The 20,037-nt window shown below is 38.2% G+C and overlaps 2 protein-coding genes across 5 annotated transcripts in view; one reads left to right on the forward strand and one right to left on the reverse strand.

Annotated features, from left to right (window-relative positions):
• The window catches only part of INTS8 (integrator complex subunit 8), a 41,928-nt gene extending 35,212 nt beyond the window's left edge, over nt 1-6,716 (forward strand). For both annotated transcript variants that reach the window (XM_065902471.1, XM_065902473.1), the window contains 5 exons: nt 250-300; nt 2,569-2,642; nt 2,717-2,781; nt 2,951-2,994; nt 6,519-6,716. In XM_065902471.1, the coding sequence (XP_065758543.1) occupies nt 250-300; nt 2,569-2,642; nt 2,717-2,781; nt 2,951-2,994; nt 6,519-6,635 (351 nt within the window). In that variant the 3' untranslated portion in view covers nt 6,636-6,716. The remainder of the gene's footprint in view (nt 1-249; nt 301-2,568; nt 2,643-2,716; nt 2,782-2,950; nt 2,995-6,518) is intronic.
• CCNE2 (cyclin E2) lies at nt 6,644-19,327 on the reverse strand. Of its 3 annotated transcripts, none has more exons than XM_065902474.1 (12): nt 19,303-19,327; nt 18,258-18,297; nt 18,065-18,161; nt 17,931-17,984; nt 16,853-17,004; nt 15,831-15,966; nt 13,561-13,707; nt 12,387-12,482; nt 10,560-10,694; nt 9,407-9,518; nt 8,557-8,714; nt 6,644-8,153 (listed from the first exon to the last, which is right to left on the reverse strand). In XM_065902474.1, the coding sequence occupies exons 2-12, from the start codon at nt 18,269-18,271 to the stop codon at nt 8,040-8,042; spliced, it is 1,215 nt and encodes a 404-aa protein (XP_065758546.1). In that variant the 5' UTR covers nt 18,272-18,297; nt 19,303-19,327; the 3' UTR covers nt 6,644-8,039. The 3 variants fall into 3 exon arrangements, with proteins under 3 accessions (XP_065758546.1, XP_065758547.1, XP_065758548.1); XM_065902475.1 differs by having other exon boundaries at nt 19,295-19,318; XM_065902476.1 differs by lacking the exon at nt 13,561-13,707.
• Nucleotides 19,328-20,037: the final 710 nt, after the last annotated feature.

Below are 20,037 nucleotides of genomic sequence, written 5' to 3' on the forward strand. Positions count from 1 at the left end.
TTACAATAAGGATTTGAAATAGGATTTAAAATCTTTTAATAATTAGGTTTTTAAAATTAAAAGCTCTATTTTTTAGAGCAGTTTTAGATTCACAACAAAATTGAGTGAAAAATAGTAGAGTTCTTCTATTCTTCCTATCCCTGCACATGTACAACCTACCTTATGATGAACATCCCACGTCAGAGTGGTACATTTTTTATAATTGTTATCAATTAGTTTTTTAAAATAATCAGAATTTTGTTTTTGTAGGTAATAAAAAGAATGATAAAGTGCTGTTCTTTGCTGAATTGCCACACACAGGTTAGTTTACAAAATTATGATAATGGTCTATTGTCATGTGAGTTAGAGTTTATAGTAAATACAAGACATTGCACTGGGAAGTATTTTCCATGTCATAATTCCTTAAGTTTATAGCATTTAAGAATTGGGCATGATCTTTAAATTTTTTTAAATAGTTTACAGAATTTTAATGAAAATGAAAGTATGGCTTACAAAACATTGGCCTTTGAACCTTACAAATAGAAAAGGCATTCTCAAGCATGTCTTATGTTTAAGAGTAGAGATGTGCTTTAATCATTGGGTGTGTGTCAGTCTCTCAGTCATGTCTGACTCTTTGTGACCCCGTGGACTCTAGCTTGCCAGGCTCCTCTCTCCATGGGATTCTCTAGGCAAGAGTACTGGAGTGGGTAACCATTGCCTTCTCCAGTGTTCTTCCTGACCCAGGGATTGAACCCAGGTCTCTTGCATTGCAGGCCAATTCTTTACCATCTGAGCCACCACTGAAGTTCCACATTAATCATCAGGGAAACGTAAATCAGCACCGCATTGATACCACTTCACACTTATGAGGAGGCAGTAACTGAAAGACAGAGACAAGTATTGGGGAAGCTGTGGAGAAATTAGAACCCTCATGTGGCTGGAAGGAATATACAATGGGACAGACGTTTTTGGAAAACAATTTGCTGCCTACTCAAGAAAGTAAACATCAAATTCCCTACCATATGACCCAGGAGTTTCACTCATAAGTATATAACCAGCAAAACTGAAAACACATGTCCACAAAAGAATTTATATGTGAAATATTTATAGCATAGCAGCATTCATTATTCATAATAGACAAAAAGTAGAAACAGCCCAAATGTTCATTTGCTGATGAATGGATACACAAAATCTGGCATATTTATATAGTGGAAGATTATTCAGCCATGAACAGAGTTGAAGTACTGATACATGCTACAACAGGGATGAATCCTGTAAGTTTCATGTCGAGTAAAAAAAAAGCCAGATACAAAGAGCTTTGATTTGTATGATCCCCTTTATATGAAATGTCCAGAATAAGCAAATCTGTAGAGTCAGTGTAGGTTAGTGGTTGTCAGAGACTGGGAGATGAGGAGGTAGGAGAGGGGCTGCTAATGGATGTGGAGTTTTTCCCTGTGGTAGGATAGTGAAATGTTTCGGAATTAGGTAGTGGTGATGGCTGTACAATTTTGTGAATATAGTAAAAACCACTGAACTTTATACTCTGAAAGGGTTCATATTTTGGTATGTGAATTAAAATTTCTATAAATATTTAAGAAAGAGATCAGCATTATGACCTAGATACCCGATTGAAATGGATCTGTCTTTAATCTTAAGCAGACTGGCAGCTTACATTTTGCCAGAATGAGCTTCTGCACTTGCCAGCTGTGGAAGGTTTAATTGGATGTTCTGTATGTCCTTGAACATTTAACACTTTTGTCAGTTTTTCATTCCCTTTGATTTTCTAAACCGACTTTTTGCCAGCCTCTCATTCAAGTAAATCTCTAAAAATTTTATGATTTAAGTCACTGGTGAAGAAGATATTGGGCAGACAGACACTTGTGTAAGGATTTTTACCATTAAAATTGGATGGATTCCATACATACGAGCTGATTCATTTAGCCTGATCCGCAAGACCTCTTAAGTTATAGAGTATATTCTTGACATAGGGCTTCCCTGGTGGCTCAGATGGTAAAGAATCCACCTGCATTGTGGGAGACCAGGATTCAGTCCCTGGGTTGGGAATATCCCCTGGAGGAGGGCATGACAACCCACTCCAGTATTCTTGTCTAGAGAATTCCATGGAAGGAGCCTGGCAGGCTACAGACCTTGGGGTCACCAAGAGCTGGACACAACTGAGCGACAAAGCTCACATCCTTGACATAAGAGTCATTAAAAACTGTCCCTGCAACGCCAGGAGTCACTGTTGACACTAATTACATGAAACCATTTTTATTTTATCTTTTTCCCCCAAACTTTAAACTTTTTATTTTGTACTGGGGTATAGCTGATTAACGTGGTGTGGTCATTTCAGATGAACAGTGAAGGGACTCAGTCATACGTATATTCTCCCCTAAAGCCCCACCCATCCAGACTGGCACGTAACATTGAGCAGAGTTCCATGTGCTATACAGTAGGTCCTTGTTAGTTAGTTATCCATTTTAAATACAGCAGTGTGTACATGACCTTCCCTAAATCCCTAACTATCCCTTCCCCACAGCAACCAAAAGTTCAATATGTGAAACCATTTTTAATTCTTTGTTTATGTAGGTGGCAATTTTATGTCAGTTCCTCAGAGAGATTGACTACAAAACAGCCTTTAAATCACTGCAGGAACAAAACAGGTATGAGTGGTTTTTAAAATAAAGTTGAAATTTTCTGCTTAAGAAAGATGAAATAACTGAATTCTGTTTTTCAGTCATGATGCAATGGACTCCTACTATGACTATATATGGGATGTTACCATTTTGGAATATTTGACTTGTATCCTTTCATTAACATATATGTGTGTTACTAGAACAGGTCATTTTCTTTAAATTAAAGAAGTATTTAATATTGTGTATGTTCTAAATAAAAAGTGAAGAACAGAATAGAGACTCTTACCATGATATGTAATAGTATTAAATTTATTATTCTTAACTGATTCATTTAGATCTTCATCATAAAAGAGGAGAAACAGATAAAAGACAAATTGCAGTAAGTTATTTTGTGCTTTGATTCTTCAATGATATACTTAATTTCCCTAATACTAAACCATTTCTTGTCTCACACCGTGTTGGTGTCCTTACAGCGGTCTGCAAGGTCGAGAGTGACCTGACCTCCAGCTAGTCACTTGACTCCCCTTTGCTAAGTTCTGCTACCCCAGTACCCCTACCGTTCTTTGAGCATGCCAAGAACATTCACCACTGAAGTGTCTGTCACATTTTCTCTTTCAGGAACATTCTTTTTTAACTTTGCTCAGGTTTCTTCTCAGATGTCAGCTTCTTAGAAATCATTACTTTCCTGTTGTTGTTCAATCGCTGAGTTGTGTCCCATTCTTTGTGACCCCATGGACTGCAGCATGCCAGGCTCCTCCGTCCTTCACTGTCTCCTGGAATTTGCTCAGGTTCATGTCCATTGAGTCAGTGATGCCATCCAATTATCTCATCCTCTGCCCCCTTCTCCTTTTGTCTTCAGTCTTTCCCAGCATCAGGGTCTTTTCTAATGAGTTGGCTCTTCCCATCAGGTGGCCAAAGTACTAGAGCTTTAGATCAGTCCTTTCAATGAATATTCAGGGTTGACTTCATCTAGGATTGACTGGTTTGATCTCCTTGCAGTCCAAGGGACTCTCAAGAGTCTTCAACACCACAGTTTGAAAGCATCAGTTCTTCAGCACTCAGCCTTCTTTACAGTCCAACTCTCACATCCATATGCAACTGTTGGAAAAACCACAGCTTTGACTATGAGGACCTTTGTTGGCAAAGTGATGTCTCTGCTCTTTAATACATTACCCAGGTTTGTCATAGCTTTTCTTCCAAGAAGCAAGGGTCTTTTAATTTCATGGCTGCAGTCACCATCCACAGTAATTTTGAAGCCCAAGAAAATGAAATTTCACTGCTTCCATGTTTTCCCCTTCTGTTTGCCCTGAAGTGTTGGAATCGGATGTTATGAGGTTAGTTTTTTGAATGTTGAGTTTTAAACTGGCTTTTTCATTCTCTTTCACTCTCATCAAGAGGCCATCTAGTTCCTCTTCACTTTCTGTCATTAAAATGGTATCATCTGCGTATCTGAGGTTGTTGATATATTAAAGCTTTCTATTTGGACTAAACTGTATCGCCATTATTTAGAGGCGACAGAGTGACAACAGCATCTTAAAAAAAAAAGAGAGACGAGAATATAGTACCAGTTCCACTTTATTGGAAGCTACTCATTCTTTCGTTTATAACTTAACCAGGGTTGCAAGGTAATGCTGAAAATTTCTCAGTACCCTGATGAGATTTCCAGACTACCTTTACTTGTATCATTTTTTAAGCCCCTTCTTGGGAGCTTAAACCTGCCTCCTTACTAGCTCATGTAGACACTAACCTAGTTGTTCCTCTGCATGCATCAAAAAATGTATAATCGACTTATCCAGCTCCCCAACATTCCAAGTTCCATTGTCATCTTTACTCCTCATCAGCCTCCAGCATCCATAGCCAGGCCTTTTTGGCAGAATTGCTCTGTGATCTCTCTGCCAATAATCTGTCCGTTTCTTACCTCTTGACCTTCATATTTCTCACCGTCATGGGATGTTCAGGTTCATGACCACGTATTCCCCAGTCTGTCACCCCTTTCCCTTTGCCCTCTTTCCTCCTGGCCTGGAGTACAGCAGACGCTGGCCGATGGACTCCATGGCCTGCAACCTTAGCTGGCCCCTGATTTCTTTTGTCTACCTGCCACTAGTCAGTGGTGTGCCTTCTTTTTAGGGAATATTTTAGACTTTTGCCCTGTTAAGCCCTGTCCTCTCTCTCCTTTTTCCATTTTCAGTAACTTCCTTGTGTTTAAGAAAAAAAGACTGATCAGTTCCTGTCCTGGTGAAAGTTATAGTCTTGGGAGTTACGGCCCTGTGAGTGCCAGCTTCAAATTCCTGTTTCAGATACCTGCTTTCCACCTTTGAAATAATTGCCAACTGTACTCAGTATAAGTTTATGCTACCCCTTTATGAAGATACATTTTTATGCTTTTGATTCTATCCCTTCAGTCATTCTATCCCTTTGAGTTGGTTATCTCCTCTCTTACATTGTCAAGCACTCCCATTAAACCTAAAAACTATTTCATCCTTAATAAAAACTTATCTTGACTGTGCCTCTACCTCTTTCTGTCCCCTCTGCCTAGTTTTTTGGGCGCTTTTACCCAGTACAGTTTGATTTCTCCTGTCCCTCACTGTTTTCAAGGGACACCAAATGCCAAAGGCAGTGAATACTTTTCAGTCTTTATTGTTTACATCTCCTTCCTTCCTTGAAATTATTCCTTTGGCTTCCTTGACATCATTTATACTCAGTTCTTCTCCCTGACTCTTCTGCCTTCTCTTCTTTGTGGGTATTTCCACATCTACCCCGAACCTTGGTTTTTGTCAAGAACTTAGTCCTTGGGTATTTCATGATTGCCCTCCATTCTCCCTAGGTAACCTCATCCACTTATGGTTTTGACCACTACCCACTTAGGGTGTGTTATTTCTCTCAAATATCTGCCTCCTATTCCAATTTCTGTCTTCTTAAAATTTTTATTGGGATATAATTGCTTTACAGTGTTCTGTTAGTTTTTGCTATACAGCAGAGTCAATCAGTTATATACATATATATGTGTGTATTCCTTTTTAGATTTCTTTTCCATTTAGGTCATCACAGAGCACTGAGTAGTTTCCTTGCTATTCAGTAGGTTCTTATTAGTTATTTTTTTATATGTAGTAGTGTATATATGTCAATCCCAAATTCATCCCCCCGCACTGTTATCCATAAGTTTGTTCTCTGTCCAATTTCTGTCTTATACTTTGGATTTTTTTAGCTAGTTGTCTTCAGGATATTTTGTTTGAAATAACTCTAGTTATTCCCCAGTACTAGGTTTTTTCACATGCATTCTTTCATATTGAAATAGCATTATCAGCAAGTCCTCCTACCCACTAACCTGATCATTTCTGAATAGTCTTAGCTTCCTTTAGGCTACCTTTCAAATAGTCTGTTGTTTTTAAAAAAAACAGCTTCTTTAAAGGTAATTTTAAGGTCTTAAAACATGCTTTCACAAAACATTCCGTGGCAGGATATTACTATAGATTTTTATCAGGCTGAAGTATTTCTTTCTAATCATGAAAGAGGTGGGTCACTATATATGGTGCTGAGCAACTAGCTATTTTTACATATATAAAAAGTGAAGCCCCAAAATATGAATTTTTCTTTTTTTGAATTATTTTTTAGAATCTTTTAAAAATGTGTCAGATTACATGCACACTTTATTTAGTGATATTTTTAATCAGATAAACATAAATGAATTTACTTAATATTCTGAAGATAATTCCACAAACTATGTTAATTGGTCTTTTCCTTGAGTGCTTCCAGTCTTTATGTTAATTTCTTCTACACCTCTTAGCATCTACAATTAGAGGTTCATTTATTGTTGTTAGCAAGTAGGTAGTTTTATATTATGTATACTAGCAAAGCTTTGTTTTTGATCAGACCTCTAACAACATCACTTTTCTGTTTTGGAAGATCAAAGCCATCGGCCAGACAGAACTGAATGCAAGCAACCCAGAAGAAGTGTTACAGCTGGCAGCGCAGAGAAGGAAAAAAAAGTTTCTCCAAGCAATGGCGAAACTTTACTTTTAAGCAGTTAGTTACAATTTTTAACTTTTATTTTTTAAATGATGGGCTAAAAATAAACAGTATTAAAAGATTAAGTTTATATAATACATATGTACATATTTAGTGGCGTTTTCTTTTCAGACAGAATACTGAAACATACTAGTTTAAAAATGAAAACTATACAGAAGACTTCATACCATAACAATAGCTTAAATTTATAATTTCTTCAAAGGAAAAAGAGTCACATGTTCAATAACAATAAACTAGTAAATCTAGGATAATTTTCTAATCTACTTTTGAGGCTGACATTTCATTTTTAAAAAAACTAGAATATTTATGTAGGAGTAGCTATATACAGTAAGTTATGTCAAGGTTTTGTTGCTTTTTTTTTTTTTTTAATAAATAGATTTCTAGGAGTCAGTATACATTTACTGCTTTTCTGCCTTAAGAAAATAGAAGTTTAGGTCAAGTGTTAAGCTTTATCACTTTGACACTGTCCTTAACTCATAATGTAAGAATTTAAAAAGGACCTTAGCAGTTTTGTAAATATAAATAAAGCCTTAGTCACACTAAATTAAGATAACTCTAAAGATTTTTTTTAGAGTAATAAAGTGACTTTGTCATATAAATAGTTTGAAAGGGTACTTAAGTTTTTCGCCCCAATTGTGATGTACAAAGAGTTATTATAAAGCAACCTTTATGTCAAAGCCCCAAGTAGGAGCCACAGCATTTATCTTGTTTATAATTTCTTTGGTATTCCCACTGTTCAGAGTACAGTTTAAACACCATATTCATCTAAGCTTTACTGGTTAAAAATGTTTTATATAGCAAGGCAAATAAAAATAGTCAAAAAGATGAAAGTTCACCATTTTTTAAAAATTCAAGTTTTATAATAGCTTGCTTGCTACAGCAGCTATAGATAAATTAGTCACCTTATTAAAAATCTAAACCTTTGTAAACAAGTTTAAATTTTATTTTCAAGAACCAAATTGCACTAGTTAAGAGTTTATAAATTTTGAGAATCTAAAAACTAGATTCAAAGTACTGTATCATTTAATATACCCTTTAAGGTAACAGTTATCTAGTTGAAAATTCCAATGATGAAATTCCTAGTTTATCAAGATAAACTTAGCAACACTGGGTCAAAAGACTTGTTAGGGCATAAATCGTGGCTGGCTTTTATCCAGCCAGTATTGGGAATGAAGTCATCTTTGTAAACAAGTACTGCTGTTTCTTTAAACAGCTAACATGGGAATTAAATACATTTCCTCCTTAGTGCCAATTTTAAGTGGTTTTTAAATCAAAGAATGGCAGTGAAACTTCTGAATTGGCAGGACAGTCACAGCACTATTTTCCTGTAAAACTTAAGTTCCATGAAATGCTGTGCAGCACTTCATCAGTTCCAAGTTGTTTGCTCAGTTAACTTTCTTAGTGTTTTCCTGGTGGTTTTTCAGTGCTCTTCGGTGGTGTCATAATGCCTCCATTGCACACTGGTGACAACTGTCCCTCCTTTCTGAAGGTGTTTACATAATTTACTTCATCCTATACATGTGAAGAAATCATGCAGAGATTAACAGCTAAGATGAAGCATTGACATGATAAAACAAAGTCAAACCAGACTCTTAGGCTTAATATAATGGTCTCTCTATGTCTTTACAACTGTGAGTAGTCATATTCTAGAGGTTCAATGATATTAACTGCCTGCAACTTGTATTTTTAAACTCTACCTGGAATACTGGTATTAATCTTGAGATACTTAAGTCAAATCTTGATTTGACTTCAAAGTTAATTTTTATTAGGTTTTCTACATTTGAAATCAATGTCCTCACTGGAACTTTCTATCCCCTCACTATCTTATATAACTGCCTCAAATATTACTCCATTAGTATCCTTACTGTCAGTTTCAGTGCCTTATCAAATAGACCAAAAAATACAAGAAACATACCAGCATAGCCAGATAATTTGTATGTGTCTGTATGTTGTGTCTGTCTTCCATAGAAATCTTCTTAAAAATCTTAAGCTTCGCTGGGCTAGTACTTTTTACTACACTGACAAAAGGTACCATCCAGTCTACACATTCAGAAATGTTGTCCCATTCCAAACCTAGATAAAGAAAAGTTAGAAAAATACATGTATCATTAGAAAAATACATACATGTTTCTATTATATCAGAAACATGATTACTGTATTTGCTTGTGCTTGAAAATTTAAAGATAGTTAATTAAAAACTCATGTAAAAAGGAAACCAAAACAAGCACATAAAATAAACCAAAATCAATAAGTTTAGCAAGTCAAAACAGATTATTCCTCTCAAACTGTTTATAATGTGACTATTTTGAGGGAGAAAAAGACTTAGAGCTTTTTAGCCAGTACATGCTACATAGGGAATTGAAACTGTCAAAAACCAATAACTTAAGGCAGAGCTATAATCACACTGACTAACTTCAAATGGATTTAAATTCCATTTGACTTCATTTTTAAAGAAAATACTTATTTGGCTGCCCCGGGTCTTAGTTGCAGCATGTGGGATCTAGATCCCTGACCAGGGAGGCATCTGGGTCCCAGCATCAGGAACGTGGAATCTTAGCCACTGGACCACGAGGGAAGTCCGAACCTTAATTTTTATTTGTGGATATACACTGGATTAGAAACTACTTACAATAGAAGGGAAGATAACTGTTAAATTGCTTTTTTTCATTAAAATTTTAAAGTCTTGTGTAGCAGGATGCTAAGTTCATAAATAGACCCTTCAAGAGCTGTAAATGTGTAAGGAAAGACAAAACACGCGGTCTCACCTGAGGCTTTCTTAACCACGTCAGTAGAGGTAAAGTGGCACAAGGCAGCAGCGGCCAGTATTCTGTACTGGAACGCTAATGAATCCGCGGCTAAGATACACAGATCTAAAAGCTGACAGAGGAAGAGGCGTAAGGGTTTAGGGAAGAAGGAGTGCTGCAAGTCAGTAGTCAGCTAGCATTTTAGAGTGCTTACGATGTGGACCATATGCCAAGAATTGCTAAAATTGCAGGGATCCAAAGAGAAGTAAACTGCCATCCAAAGGAAGTTCCAGTCTTGTTAACAGGCAAGTAAAGAACTGTTGCAATGTAGCATGCATATCCTCTTAGGAAGTGCCCTGATCCAGAGCAGGGAGGACTCTGCTTAAGGCAGCCCTAACACAGGAGGCAGCCGGGGGGGGCGGGGGGGGGCGCGAATGTTCTGGATACAGGAAACAGAATTTACAAATATTAAGTGAGAAAGTATTACTTTTCTGTGGAACTCCAGTATTTCAGAACACAAAAAAATATGAAATAAGGAATATCTTTCCCTCCTGTTTTTAAAAAGGGAGCTGCTAGAGAGTTTTGGCCTAGAAAGGGTCTTTAAGAAGTCAGACCTTTATAGTTCTGATTATTCTACTTATGAGAAGCAGGCAGGAAAGAATAGTACCCTCCTCCTGTACTTTCTTAGAATATTTGTTACACACTGGCCTAGGAAAGTTTAAACTTAAAATTTTTAAATAATATTTTAACTAAATTAGGTGATTTTAATTCCAATATGTAAAATAGGTTCCATATGTATTCAAATATAAGATGGTAAGATAATTATATTGCAATGATTTTATACCATTTAAAACCGAAAACAACTGGCCGAAAAATACCTTTCTGTGTTAAATCAAAAAGAGGTATTTAACTGTCTACCTCATTCATACTTCTAGTGAAGAGTGCTCATGATATATTTAAACTCAAGTTTAAAAACTTTTATAGAATTTTCAGTTAACAATGTAAATACTAGGACAGAATTTTATGCATCGGGAGCTTTGTTCTAGTCAGTTAAGGAGTGAATTTAATTCAGTATGCTTTCATTGGTTGTACAGCCTATTTAACGCTAAAGAAATATACTAAACAAAACCTGTAATTAATAACATTAGCATATATACAATAAAAATATCAATACCTGAGCAATTTGAATGAACTTTTCCTGAGAATACTGAGGTAGAAGAACTTTAGGAGCATCTTTAAGAGCATCAACTTGCAGGAAAAGATTTAGCCAGGAGATGACCGTTACAGGACAAAGTTCCCATTTTAAAGCCTGTTAATGAAATTAAAATGCCTGTTAATAAGTGTAGTTATATATACACACCACATTATATGGGTAGTTCCTTAAATAGCTGTTTTAAGAAACTTTCTGCTTTAGGCTTATTTCTTCTTATTTTAATGAAAATATTTATAGGTATCTCACCATCTAAAGTGGCTTGTGTTTTAGTCTATTATTGCTATAGACCCCTTTATTATACTCTAGTTATCTTTATTTACAAAGTTCATTGGGCCTATTTTTCATTCCTATTTTTCTCATTTCCTGCAGCCCCTTCTCTTCCAAAAGTGTTCTCTACTTTATTGAAACTGCCCTTTTAATTGTATTCAATGACTCCACAGCTAATTCCATTTAAATCTTCCAAGAACTGATTCTACACTTTTTCTTTCTTTCTATGATCTCCAGTGGCTTCTATTCAAAATGTAAAAGTTATAAAAAAAAAAAAAAAAGCCAAATCCTAATTTATGATATCTTTCCCTCCACGAAGCCCTGGGACTTTACCATTTATAAGTCTACAAAAATGAGGATAGAACAGAGAGTCTTAATGCCTGTAGGACCACCCAGAGAATTCCATCTTCTCTTTATATATCGTTATAGTATACTTCAGGCTTCCCAGGTGGCGCTGGTGGTAAAGAATCCACCTGCCAGTGCAGGAGATGCAAGAGACCTGGGTTGGGAAGATCCCTTGGAGGAGGGCATGGCAACCCACTCCAGTGTTCTTGCCTGGAGAATCTCATGGACAGAGGAGCCTGGCGGGCTACAGTCCACAGGGTTGCAAAGAGTTAGACATGACTAAAGTGACTTAGCATACATGCATCATACATTATACTTGAAGTCTGAATCTAGATAACTTTATTATTAGAACATATCAGAACTATACTAAATATAATAACCTATAGTGGTAAAAAATCTGAAAAATAATATGTGTATGTGTATATATATATATAGCTTATATATATATATAAGCTGAATCACCTTTGCTATACAGCTAAAACTAACAACACTGAAAATAACTATACTTCAATAAAAATTTTTTTAAAAAGAACAGTATCAGCATGCCAACAAGATCACATCCTAACATAGAGCTATCAGTTGAATGTTTATAAATATTTTACAAGTTTTTAATTTATATTTTAATGCATATAGTTTATAGATAACTTACAAATGAAAGTCATATTGTGTTCTCTGTGTCCTATTTATAAAGCCATGATGCTCAGATTTCATAGCATACTTTCTAGTAGCTAACATCCACCCTTTAACTTCTAATTCAAGGCCCAATTAAATACCTTTATACTTCTCTCCTCTACCCTTCTATTAATAGCCCTTGCCATACATATAGAGAAGAAGAAAAAAGCAGTGAAATATTTCTCATTCTCTATCTGCTGGAAGTGGAAAAACAACTAAGATTTGAGAATCATTGTTGAAATTCATTTAGTACACATACTGTGCTAACTACCTTTTTTTTAAGTTTTAAGTGTTGTTAAACACTTTAAAATTAACAAATATTCTCAATATAGGAAAATTTGAAAGATGCAGAAAAATACTTTACAGGTTAAGAAAATTCCCCTCCCATCTTAGAACTGAATCCTAATACTAAAATCTCAGTTTTCACTACTTACATTGTAGTCTTTGAGATTTAGTAAACTATAGTTACTAAATTGCAAGTAGAAATAATAAAGATACTATTACCTTTAATATAGCAAGTTCCATACTTAAGATATCCTCTTCACTGCAAGCACCATCAGTGACATAAGCAAACTCTTGGAGCTTAGGAGCATAGATTTCCTTTAAAATGGATTTAATTAATATCAAGCACAGCTGAGACTGAGACTAAAACAAACCACATATACAAACCACATCTCGGCTTTGTTTTTAAAAGACAGTGTCACAAAGTGATTATAAATTTTTATAAAATAATTCTGTGGCAGCCAAAGCAACCTTACATTTAATATTTTTCACATCTAGGTATCTAAATTAGCCAACTTGTATTGACTGAAACATTTTTATAGAACTGATTTAAAATCTTAGTTAATAAACAATGAGGAGTATTTTAACCAGTGATTTCAGTGACTGGTTAAAACAAAAAGCCAAACTTGTTTTAGGACTGCTTGGTATACTAGACTAAAACAGGATACTCAACAAAGTCTAGATAACCTTACCCTAGTACAAAAGTATGGTTAGTCAAACAATAATTTGTGCAGTTTGTTGATCTGTCTTAATTGAGAAAACAAGAACCAGAATGATCAGAGGAGTAGAAGAGATGCCTGCCACAGGTGAGAACAGGCTAAAGATCAAGATTCAGTCTAGAAAAATATTTGAAACATACAGTATTATTTCAGTAAGGAGATACTGAATAGAAACTTATAAAATTTGGGGATAGCCCATAGACCTCAAAAGACAAAAATGTGGAAGAAAAATACACTTCAGGAAATTAATGCATGGTTCAGTCCCTCCTGTACTCTCAAAACTGTACAGGCTTTGAAAACATCAGATGAAGTTACTAATGATCTGTGTTGAATTTAAGAAAAGTAGATTGAAACTATGTGAAAAAAGATTTAAGGCAGAAAAGTTATTTCCTTCTATCCTGGCACTATTATCAGATACAGAAATATTAGGCTGGATATAGATCATTATTCTAACCCAAGATAGCATTTATTGCATTTGATTGGTTAAGTAGGTCTCCAAGACCATTCTATTGAATCCAAGCACCATAACTAGGTATATAGAGACAGCACTGGTGGTTTTGTTTGGCACAGTGAGTCATGGAACATTTCACCTAGATTCTAGTTCCAGAATCAAACCAGAGACTTATAATTTAAGAGTTTGGGGTAAATATATCTAGGGATAAATTCTGAGAGCTTACCTCAAGTTTGGAAGCAATGAATAATGAGGTAATTCCAATCAGTTGAAGCATATTTTTATTTATATCCTTTTGTGTCAACATAAATCTATCAAAAAAGTCTTGTGCAAGATAAAATGTTTCCCTATGAAGTGTGTATACTTCACATACCTAGAGAAGAATCCAAACATTTAAATATTATTCCATTAATTTCTCCAAATTACAGAGTTCCTCTTAGCATACTAAAGAACAGTTTTCTGAAGCCCAACTTTTTTAGGATACCAAATCACAAATGCAGGAAAAAGTAACATGTGCTAATAGAATAAATTAATCTATTACCATCCTCACTGACTCTTAATTAGTTTCATAGGTTTTTTCCACATGGATTTAATGTGTTTATTCCCAGGTTCATTTTGCTAACTATGGATGAGAACTTTTTCCTATTAACTTTTTAATTTTTAGTGATGATAAATGGGTGGGTGTTTTCATGCTGCTTAGTTTGTCTTCTGATAGTTCCAAGTGATTCCTTTCATTATTTTAGATATACATTTAACTACAAAATGACAACTGTGTTTCTTCAATGTTCTTACCTCATTTAAGAACTAAAGAAGAAAACTGAATGGATAACACTGGTGATGGTCAAAATTTTTATTGTATTCCTTGTTTCTGACTGTAATGGGAGTTCCCCTAATGTTACACTATTACTATTACTAATAAGTAGTATCTGTCATTTCCACAATATAGGGAAAGCTTTTAATTCTCAAAATAATTTCATGAAGCAGGGAGGAAACAGAGGGATAGACATCAATGTGTTACTAATAAACATTTAATGTGTTAAGGAAATTTATTCCTAGTTTATTACACATTTTAAAATCAGGAATGTATATTGAATTTAAAAAAACACCTTTTACATCCATGATATATAACCTTGTGATTTTTCTTCCTTAAACTATAAATAGAGTTTCAAATGTTGAACCATTTTTGCATTCCTAGACTGAAAGACTAAGACAAAGTAGAGATTAGTGCTCTGCTGGATTTGACTTACTATATATTCTATTTGGTTTTGTATATGTAATCATATATTTAAGTGAAAATAGGGATAAATTTGATAGACAACCACCGAATAAAAATCAATTTAACATAAAAGAAAAATAAAATCAACATAATTATGCTGAAAAGTTGCATTCATGATCACTAGACATTCAGAAAAAGTCAGTAATCAACTACAGTCTTGTACACATATGATTGAAATATAATCTTCCCTTCTAGTCAGAATAAGGAATAAGATGACCGGATTCAGAAGGACAATATTTTGTATTCCTAAGAACTTTTCTGATAGCTCCTGAGATCTATTCTGCCATGTGGTACTTCCCCCTTAAAGTTCACTGTCTCTATACAAAACAAGGAAATTACAGAGCAAGTATCCAAGGATTGTGGGAAAATCAGTTTGTTATCAATACAGGTAATCATTTTCTCAAATAATAATTTGAGATTCTTTCAGAACTATTATCCAGAAAGGATATATGGTGCCTAAACGAGAGCAGACATTCTGGCACAGATTTTTTAGGGACTTCTGGATCACTAATTATTTCTTTAATGGTACAGTTTATTTCTGAAAGGAACAGAGGGATATAATAAAAGTTACATGGAGCCTTGAGGGCTTAGGGCTACTGGATATTCAAAACTTCCTTATCATTTAGGATATAGAAATTAGGATTCCAAATCATAATTTGATTTTGGTGACGAAGGACTTCTGAGGGTCCTGAAGCCCAGTCCTGGTTCTTCACTTTGCACGGCAGAATGCAAAACCTTGTCAAATTCTGTTCATCTCGAGTATCCTTGGCACCTAGAACAGTGCCTAGTACACAGCAATACCCAGATACCAGAATTTCTAAATTGCGTTTGGGTTATGTGGGATATAGTGGCTGTGTCAAGATTTTACTCTTATCATTTGGTATCATCTGCTGGTGAACAGCACCCAAAAAATGCCTCCTGGGGTCTTTCCTGGTGGTCCAATGGCTAAGACTGTGCTCCTAATGCAGGGATTTGAGGGAACTAGGTCCCACATGCTGCAACTAAGAGTTCACATGCTGCAACTAAGATTTCACATACTGCAACTGAAGATCTACATGCCACAACTAAGACCCAGTACAGCCAAATAAGTGCTAAACAACAACAACAAAAAGGCTCCTGGCAATAGGTAATAATACCATGAGGGCACATGGAAAGCATATTATGTTTAAATACTTTCCTGTCATACAGAGAAAAAAGAAATTTGTACTGCTAGAACATACCTCTAAAAGCCAGTCTAGAAGTATTGACCTCATCTGTGGTTCCAACTCAGAATGCAGAACTTCAAAATGTTTGTCGTGAACATACCTGGTCTCTTTTTTTAACATGTTTAGCCAAACATCTTGTGAACATCCCCAGCTATGGAAAAGCGAAAAATATTGTCTGATCTACATAATATACAGCTACCTGTTTCACATTGAGTAAACTCAACTTCCAAACACTGAATTAGAATTTGGAAGGAATAACTCTTAAATTAGGAAAAATTGCTACTTTAAGAAACCATTTCTTTAACATGAAATTATACAAAGAACTTGAACTATGATAATCTAAATTGACAGAGTTCAAGAATGCCTTCTAGTCCCCATTTACTTATATTTTACAAAGGCACCGATTTAAGATAACCATGTCTTCTCGAGAACAATACTAAAAAAGTAAATATTTAGAACGTATGATCCCAGTAGACACAGTCTCAATCACCTCCAAACAGACTGTCAGTACTTTGCAGTAGGAGTTAGGTGGGACAGGACAAAAGGAAGATGGGTGAGTTTAAACATTTGAGTCCATTAATTTGCTTATTAAAGCCAAATATAAATTACTACACATTTTATATAAGCTGTATCTCTTAGTCATTCATTAACTATAAAAAAGTATAGACCTTAATAACTAATCTTGGTAAGAAATAAGAGGAGCTAATCTATCAAATAAAAATGCTGTACATGTTAAAATACTTCCAGCTTAATGTACATAAATTACTTAAACTCCATTTAAAAGGTGATTCAGTTCTGATAAGGCTTACAGTCTTCAGCAGGCAAATGAAAATAATGTTATACAATCAATGTTTTAAATACCTATGTCATCTGCAATAGCACTACTGCCAGAAAACAGGCTTAAAGACTAGTTTTTAAAAAAGCAGTTTTTACAAGTTTCTATCTTATAGTGAAGGCAAAAAATAAATCAAAATAGCACCATATATTACATCAGTAAATTTTAATCTTTGACATTAAATTACTGAAATTTTTCTTACCTTAAATCAGGTAAAGGTGAAGGATTAATAAAAAGATTTTTAAATCTATAATTTGTGAATCTGGAGAAGTCACTTGTTCCTATTTCTTTGTGGGGTGTTTCAATGATAATGCAAGGACTGACCCCCCCGGATAATACAGGTGGCCAACAATTCTGTCATTTAAAAAACAAGAATATATTTGTACAGTAAGAAACCAGCTTTTGTCTGAGATCTTTTCTAAATGAAAGCTAATACTTCTAAACAGTCTATAGTTTCCCCCAAACACCATCATTAGCTAACAGTGCTGACAGTCTAGTTAATTTAAGCTGACATTCATATTTAATAATTAGTCCTGTAACTCATATCACTGTTCATAAATAGCAACAGGTAGAATGTTTTAGACAACAAATTACAGTTCTGGAAATACAAGACATTAGGTATTGAGGGAGAGTAGAAAGAACAACAAAATGCATCAGTAGTCAAATAGCACTTTCAATATTGTAAAATTCTTCCTCTATATTTAGCAATAGTGTCCAGGGCACTTCCCCACCCTCTCCACTCCTTTAAGGCCTGTTTCAGGCCTTAAACTTTAGAATACATGAAGGCAAAACCTTGAATGTAGAAACAATTACTTAAATATCTAAAGGGCCCTTTCTCCAGTCAATGAGGGCTTCAAAGAGAACCACTGTTTCTACAGTGTTTTCTCTACAACACATAGGCAGAGTAGATAGCAAAGGGCTGGGTGCCAGTGTGTCACCGACTTTACATCCTATTTATGCCCTAGGAGCAGCTATTAGGACCCTCCACTATAGTCAGAGAGGGAACAAAGAGCACTGCATTGGACAGATTAGGCGGGCCCTGGTGCACCAGGCAGCTCCTGGAGGGAGGGATTTACAAAGAGGAACCAGCTGCGTCAAGGCAAACTTACTCTGCAGCTGTAGTAGGATTCAGGGACATAAAAACCACCCAAAGACAAGCGCCTTCCTGCTGACCCCTAGGGGCATTAAAAGTGTCAGAGGAATCTTCCTACCGCAAAACAATAACAATTTTTTTTTGTCCCTCATTTGTGTCCCCCAAACCCAGCCCAGTTCTGCATTACCCTAATTTCATACTGATGTTTCTTGGTGACCTCCTCTTTTCTTTTTTTGACATCCTGGAAAATAAAAACGTCATGGTTACACTAAGGTCCCAGCAAGGAATTTTCTTTCTCCTCTCTTCCCCTCCTTAACTCACCTGGGCCGTTTTCCTCTTCTTGGCCTGAATTACTTGGGCTTCTTGCGGGGAATCCGTCTGACTGGCCTGGGGCTGCTGTTTAGCTTGTAAACGGCTACTATAGAGTTTTTAAGAAGGAAGTTTAATTAGAAAGTGATTCATCTCAAAGGCAGCAACTAATTTTGAAACATATTTCCAAGATAAATAATGTTACCTGCGTCTTGACATTCTCTTCTTTCAGGTGAAGGAAACCTCTGGGGGCGGGGGGGGGATTGGGGAAGGAAAAACCAGAGTCAAATACGTGTTCATTCATACTCTCCAAGTCCAGTCAGAGGTTTACACCTAGGTTCCTCAGATGACCCGAGCCATTTTACCGCGTTGACTTCTGCACTATATTAGCGCATGATTTATTAGACACATGCCTGTATTCCCTCAACTCAAGGTACAGCCCGGACGGGAGTGTCTTCAAAAACATTTTGCAAAGCTCCCTCAGAACGCGCAGGGAAGCAGATGGGATCTTTTCTGAGTCCTGTACCCCTCTCCCCCGGACCCCCACCCCCAGCCCCGAGCGGAGCCTGGGCAGCGCCCCCACTTTCCCCCACCCTGCACAAGTCGCGGGGAGAGGGGGGTTGTGGAGGCGAGACGCTGAGGAGAAGCCGGTTCCGCGCCAATTTGGAGAGCGGCGGTGGCGGGGGAGCAGGGGGCGGAGGGAACTTGTGTCACGTCCTTCAGTCTCCTTTCCCTCCTTCCCGGCCCTGCCGGCCCCTGCCCACAGCCTGGAGGGGCACTGCGACCCCGACTCCAGATGGGAGATGAGGACGAAGAAAAGGCAGTTCCATTTAAAAAGTGGGGGTCGGGGTGGGGGGGGAAACCGTGGTGGCGTGGGGAAACCGGTCGGCTCTGGGAACTTTTCTCCCCGTGAAGGAGACCCTGACCCTCAACCCTCTTTCCTGAGGGGATAGCCCCCCCAATGGGGGCGGCACAGAGAAGCCCCAAGAATGAGGGGCTGCTCCGCGGGCCTCCCGCTTAGGGGCAGCCCTCCACCCCCTGCCACCTCCCAGGTCCCCTGCCAAGGGTCCTGACAGGGACACGGAACGCGGGAACCCGGCGTCCCCAGACGCCTGCTTCTCAGCCCTGCCCGCTTTCCCTGCCCCACAGGCTCCCGCCCGCGAGATGGATCGACCCGAGAGTGAGGAGTGGGGAAGGGGTGGGGGGTTTCTTTCCTCCCGCATCCCGCCCTGCGCCCAGCACCTCCTCACCGCCAGACCCGCTACCGCTCGGCTCAGCTGGCGCCGGCGCCAACCCAATATATAGGCCGGGCCGGGCCCGCCCCGCGCGCATGCGCCGCAGACTGACACCTCCGGACAGCGCGCTCCCCTCCCCCGCGCGCCCGCCGCCCGCCCACCCGCGCGCGCAGCGCCGCGCCCTGGCCTCCGTCCGCGCTGGCCCGGCTCGAGGGCCCGCAGGGCTGGCTCACCGCGGCCCCCTGCCTTGCCCCTGCCCGCGCGGCCCGGCGGCAGGAGGGAGCCTTTCAAGAGGGCTCTACTCCTCCACCGCCGCCTCAGCCCTGCTCCCCGCCGCTCGACTTCTTCATCTCCCGCCAGTACGTTTCTGTTCCCTCCCTCCTTTCTCAACTCTTCGAAGGCCGGGGGTGTCAGGCCGCAGACCCCGGCCCCGGCGTATGGCCCTGTGGAGGCGGCTCGGGGGTGGGGGTGGGGGGCAGGAGGCACAGAGCGGCTAGGAAGTGGCCATCCTGTGGCGGAGGTTGGCTGTCCCGCCTAGGCCTCCAGGAACCCGGGTTTTCTGAGGAGACGCGCGGACCCGAAGGGCCCGCCCCCTGCGGGCGGAGCGCGGCGCCGGCGACTGGCGAGCTGGCCAATGGGAGGCGGGGACAGCGGCACAGCGTGGAGCCGCCTGGCAAGCTGGCCAATGAGAGACGGGGACGGCGGCACAGCATGGAGCCGCCTGGCGAGCTGGCCAATGGGAGGCGGGGA

This window comes from Muntiacus reevesi, chromosome 12, assembly GCF_963930625.1.
Source record: "Muntiacus reevesi chromosome 12, mMunRee1.1, whole genome shotgun sequence".
NCBI lineage: Eukaryota > Metazoa > Chordata > Mammalia > Artiodactyla > Cervidae > Muntiacus > Muntiacus reevesi.